We start from the raw sequence: 5,432 nt of genomic DNA on the forward strand, positions 1-5,432 counted from the left end.
ATTTCCCTAAATACTTTATAAATAATAACTTTATGCGTAATAACATGAAATCTTGCATGCATTTAAATACACTAAAAAATTAGGGTCTCGTTTGTTTCGATGTAACCCGACTACGTAACTTAAAGTTCCTTAGATTCGAAATGAGTTATAGGGTTTGGTTTGATTGTTTTGATGTATTTTAAATTGAGTAAGGGAATTTCAAGTACCATGATTTTTGTAGTTATCACAATACAGGAGAAGTTAATAATCAAACTCAACCATACCATTGTCACCACAAGTTACGTTGTTATTAAATATAAAAATATTAATTATTTACCAAAATTAACTATGTAACCTCTAGTTACATATCAATAACCAAACACGTATATTTTAATTATGCTAAAACTCGTAGCTGTAACTTAGTTACGGAAAAATTTAAGTTCCTATGTAATTATAAAAGTTAAAGAAATAAATCAGGCCTAAATTTCGACACTAAATTATGTCAACTTATTTTATTACTATTTTGAATTATTGTGCATTACTCATATTTCAAAGATAAATCTAATCGTTGTCACTTTACTCTTTCCCGTTTGACAATACTTTATATTTTTTTCTTGATTTCATTTTTGAAAAGAAAGATCCTGATATTTTTGATAGCTTCAAAATTATGGAAACCAAAATCTGAAAAACGTGTTACAAGAATCTCTTTTCAAATTTAAAAAAATATTTATATATTATTTGAAATAAAATAAAAAAAGACAAAAGCAAAAATTGTGTGTGTACTGTGTGAGAGAGAAAGTATTGTTTTTTTCTTTCTGCAGCTGTAATTGAAGAGGATGAAGCTGTTTCGTACTCATCTTCCACCTCCATGTAAGATTTCCAAATTTAAAATCCATCACCTTATTATATAAATCAAATCTATACATTCATATTTTTTTTATATCTCTCCGCAACACTCCAGTCTCTTCACACGCGTCCATTTATCTGCAATTCTTCTCGATTCTCGAGAAACGAGATCATAATCATCAAAATCATTCATCTGGGTCCTTCACATTTTCATCGTTCTACAACCCCATCTGAAAATCTTGAAATTTGAATTTGATTTTGTCATCTGGGTCGAAAAATCTCGAAAAATGTCGCCGACGTTCGAATGGTGGGCTAAAGAAACCCACAGAGGAACGCCGGTGGTTGTGAAAATGGAGAATCCGAATAACTGGGCCATGGTCCAGCTTGAAGGCCCATGTGATGACGATTTTGTTTTACCCGACGGTACCGGAAATTCGATTTCCGGCAACCCCAGATCAAAATCTCGCCGGAATAAAAATGCTAAGCAGCTTACTTGGGTTCTTCTGCTTAAAGCCCATAAAGCTGCTGGTTGTTTGACCTCAATTGCCACCGCATTGTTCAGTCTCTCCGCCGCCGTGCGCCGCCGTGTTGCTGCCGGTAGAACTGACTCCGATGAGTCAGAAAGCCCAGTAGAAAGCCCAGTTGTTAAGTCCAGATTTTATTCATGTATAAAAGTGTGTTTATTATTGTCTGTTTTGTTATTAGGGTTTGAAGTAGTTGCTTATTTTAAAGGTATGCATTTTGGTGGGCCAGATCTTCAGTTAAAGTACTTATACACATTAACAAGGCCTTCAGTTGTGAAAGATGTGTTTGATTCACTTTATTCAAATTGGGTTTTATTTAGGGTTGCTTATCTAGCTCCCCCTCTTCAGTTTCTTGCCAATTCATGTATTATACTGTTTCTTATCCAGAGTTTAGATAGGTTGGTTTTGTGTTTGGGTTGTTTTTGGATCAAGTTTAAGAAGATTAAGCCTGTTTTGAAACACGGGGATGATGATCTCGAAGCCGGTGATGGTGCTAAGGGTTACTTTCCTATGGTTCTAGTTCAGATTCCCATGTGTAATGAAAGAGAGGTAAGTTAGTTTTGTATGAATTTACTTATTGTGTGCTTATTGTTTGTTTGTCTGCATTGGTTATTTTTGGTCTGAATTTGGACAGCAAAATCCAATTTTGTTGATGTTATTTGGATGTTTGTGTTTTAGGTTTATCAGCAATCTATAGGTGCAGTGTGCTGTTTGGATTGGCCCAAGTCGAAATTGCTTATTCAAGTGTTGGATGACTCGGATGATCCAACTACGCAATTGCTGATCAAGGATGAGGTGCATAAGTGGCAGCAGGAGGGTGCTAACATTTTGTATCGACATCGTGTGATTAGAGAAGGGTATAAAGCTGGTAATCTTAAGTCTGCAATGAATTGCAGCTATGTAAAAGACTATGAGTTTGTTGCCATTTTTGATGCTGATTTTCAACCAACTCCGGATTTTCTTAAACAGACTGTTCCATATTTCAAGGTAATAACACTACTTAATTCCTTTATAGCACAACTGATTGTTACTATAACAGTTGCATTCTTCATTGAGTTGGTTTAAATAAGCATTGCTGCTTTTTTCGGAATTGCCTATACACGTGGCAAGAATCTAATTGAATAACTTTTTGCCAAATTCCGTATTTCAACGTTTTTGTCGAGTCAGTAGCCTTTACAACTGTGTAGGATACTAAGGAGTTAGGGTTATAATTTAATTAAACTCTTTTCTTGCCAATCCCCGAATTTGAATGTATGGTGTGCGTTAGTAAAGCCTACACGATTTTGTAGGATAATGAGGAGTTAGGGTTGGTTCAGACGAGATGGTCCTTTGTGAACAAGGATGAAAATCTCTTGACGAGGCTGCAAAACATAAATTTGGCTTTTCATTTTGAAGTGGAGCAACAGGTGAATGGAATTCTACTCAATTTCTTCGGATTTAATGGAACTGCTGGTGTGTGGAGGATCAAAGCCTTGGAAGAATCTGGTGGGTGGTTGGAGAGGACTACAGTTGAGGACATGGACATTGCTGTCCGAGCTCATCTCCATGGATGGAAATTTATCTTTCTAAACGATGTCGAGGTATATTAAACTGATTACCACATTTCATGCAATACCTGTGCTTGGAAATTTTCCCATATATTAATATTTTTGTTTCTTAATATATATATATAAATTGCAGTGTCAATGTGAACTGCCTGAATCTTATGAGGCTTATAGGAAACAACAGCACAGATGGCATTCTGGTCCAATGCAGTTGTTTCGTCTTTGTTTGCCTGATATAATCAGATCAAAGGTATTAACTTTTACAATCCATTCTTAACAATTGTAATTGAATTCTTACTTGGCCCAATTCAATCAGTTCTAATCATATGTATTTAAGTGAATATATGACGTTGACTTGGTTTTTTAAATTTTGGTTGCTACAGATTAGCTTATGGAAAAAATTCAATATGATCTTCCTCTTCTTCCTGCTAAGAAAGCTAATCCTTCCATTTTATTCGTTCACCCTGTTCTGCATAATTCTTCCAATGACAATGTTTATACCGGAGGCTACTCTACCATCATGGGTTGTATGTTACATTCCAGCGACCATGTCATTTCTTAACATACTTCCGGCCCCAAAATCATTTCCATTCATCGTCCCATACCTTTTATTTGAGAACACAATGTCAGTAACCAAGTTCAATGCCATGATATCTGGTTTATTTCAACTAGGAAGTGCATATGAATGGGTAGTGACCAAAAAATCTGGACGCTCCTCGGAAGGTGATCTAATATCCTTGATGGGGAAAGAGGAGAAGCCTCTAAGAGTAAACTCGGAGCCTGATTTAAATGAAATGCGGGAGGAGATTGAAAAGGAAATTAAAATGGAGGAAATTGCCTCTAAGAAGAGAAAGCACAACAGGATATATACAAAAGAGCTAGCACTAGCTTTTCTTCTTTTGACAGCTTCAGCCAGAAGCCTCTTGTCGGCCCAAGGAATTCATTTCTATTTCTTGCTCTTTCAGGGGGTGTCATTTCTTCTGGTAGGCCTTGATTTGATCGGTGAGCAGGTCGGTTAAAGAAAAATTTCTAGGCCTTATCGGGAGTACAGTGTAAAGAAAGGCTATGCTGCCTGTTGTAGATAATGAATCGAAGATCAAACCAGGAAACGGACTTTATTCACTCGCTCGTGAATATTGGCAGGCAAGAGATGTTCATGAATAGTTATTCTAAATTAAGCAATTACGGTCCGACTTCAATCAGAAAGACTGAATACCAGTGCACAGAGATGGCGGTACACGAGGTATATAGATCGATAATATTAGTTAGTAATTACCTATGTGATTTCTTTCGTAATATTAGGCAAATTCTATGTTTTAGTGATTCATTTGTTTTTTAGTCTATTTTTTGTAAGGAGGAAATTGTGGTTTAATCATGGAAAAACATAAGTTATTTCAGATTTGTGCAGATTCAGTTCATTTAGTAGCAGTGCATTTTTCAAGCACACTGGTTCTTGTAATCACCAACTTCTCTTCTTCAACTGTGCCTGTATATAGGGGTGGCCATGTCTACAGGCGAGCAAGACTTGCGCCTAAGATCGCCGACACTCAAGAGCCTAAAAAATTTCTAACTTATTCAAGTAAATATATATATGAATTTCCATGATATGTGTATATTAGGGTCTCATAAACTGATTTCGACTAGGGCCCCTCGAATCTCGGGCCGGCCCTGCCTGTATACTATCTAAAAAATTGAAGTGGTTTTAACACTTACTACAATTTAGGCTGCTATAAAATTACATAGCAACTGAACCAGGCTTTATCTTGTGGCCAGATTAGGGCTCACAGATTAATTGAAACAAGGTCCATTGAAATGGACAGGACATCAAGTGGTGGTACATATAATTGAAGTGTGGCATATTATTGGTACATAAATATGAAATCATTCCCATGAGAGCTTTGTCTGTGAGTACTTCTTTCCAAACGGCTGGAGAAATTAACAATTTGACATTTTACCTGTATCAGTCTTACAACCTGTCTTATCATGGAGAATTTTATCATGGAGTTATGTGCACCGGATCTAGGAGACCTGTTATATGATTTATTTGTACTAATGATATCACTCTCAAGTTATTATTCGAAAATGTCGTGTTAATGCTCACAACATATAATTGTTACAACATACTTCTAACAACGTATATTAGCACAAATAATTTCAAATAATTTCAACTACAGTTCTTTTCCTTTAAACGAAAGTAGTTATTTATACTCATATATTACTTGACATAAGCTTAATAAGATATCAGTGTAGAAATTTTTTGCGGATTTTTGTAGAAACAACTTATTTATTTTTATTGTTGTCATGTTACTTGTCACTAAAAGATAAAGAATAGAAACACAAAGTTATTAGCTAATTACAACTTATGCTATAGTGTTATGTGCTTGTGCTGCTGCAACAGTAATGGACTCCATTAGTTGTAAAAAATTTCTTTCTATATAGTTCAGCTAAATTTAGTTATTTTATATGCGATGGTGAATTTCTCTTCTAAATATCTTTATGCTAAAAATCGTGCATCATGATACTTCTAATAATATAATTA

The 5,432-nt window shown here is 35.3% G+C and overlaps 1 protein-coding gene across 3 annotated transcripts; it reads left to right on the forward strand.

Moving 5' to 3' along the window:
* The first annotated feature begins 764 nt into the window (after nt 1–764).
* On the forward strand, nt 765–4,883 carry LOC141711398 (putative xyloglucan glycosyltransferase 12). Of its 3 annotated transcripts, none has more exons than XR_012571331.1 (6): nt 765–1,898; nt 2,028–2,336; nt 2,639–2,929; nt 3,030–3,143; nt 3,277–4,136; nt 4,292–4,883. XR_012571331.1 is itself a non-coding variant. In XM_074513823.1 (5 exons), exons 1-5 carry the CDS (start codon nt 1,113–1,115, stop codon nt 3,910–3,912), a joined length of 2,136 nt encoding a protein of 711 aa, XP_074369924.1. In that variant the 5' UTR covers nt 765–1,112; the 3' UTR covers nt 3,913–4,290. The 3 variants fall into 3 exon arrangements, 1 of the variants encoding a protein (XP_074369924.1); XR_012571332.1 differs by having other exon boundaries at nt 4,302–4,883; XM_074513823.1 differs by lacking the exon at nt 4,292–4,883 and having other exon boundaries at nt 3,277–4,290.
* The last annotated feature ends 549 nt before the right edge of the window (nt 4,884–5,432 follow it).

This window comes from Apium graveolens, chromosome 3, assembly GCF_009905375.1.
Source record: "Apium graveolens cultivar Ventura chromosome 3, ASM990537v1, whole genome shotgun sequence".
In the NCBI taxonomy this organism is placed as follows: Eukaryota; Viridiplantae; Streptophyta; class Magnoliopsida; order Apiales; family Apiaceae; genus Apium; species Apium graveolens.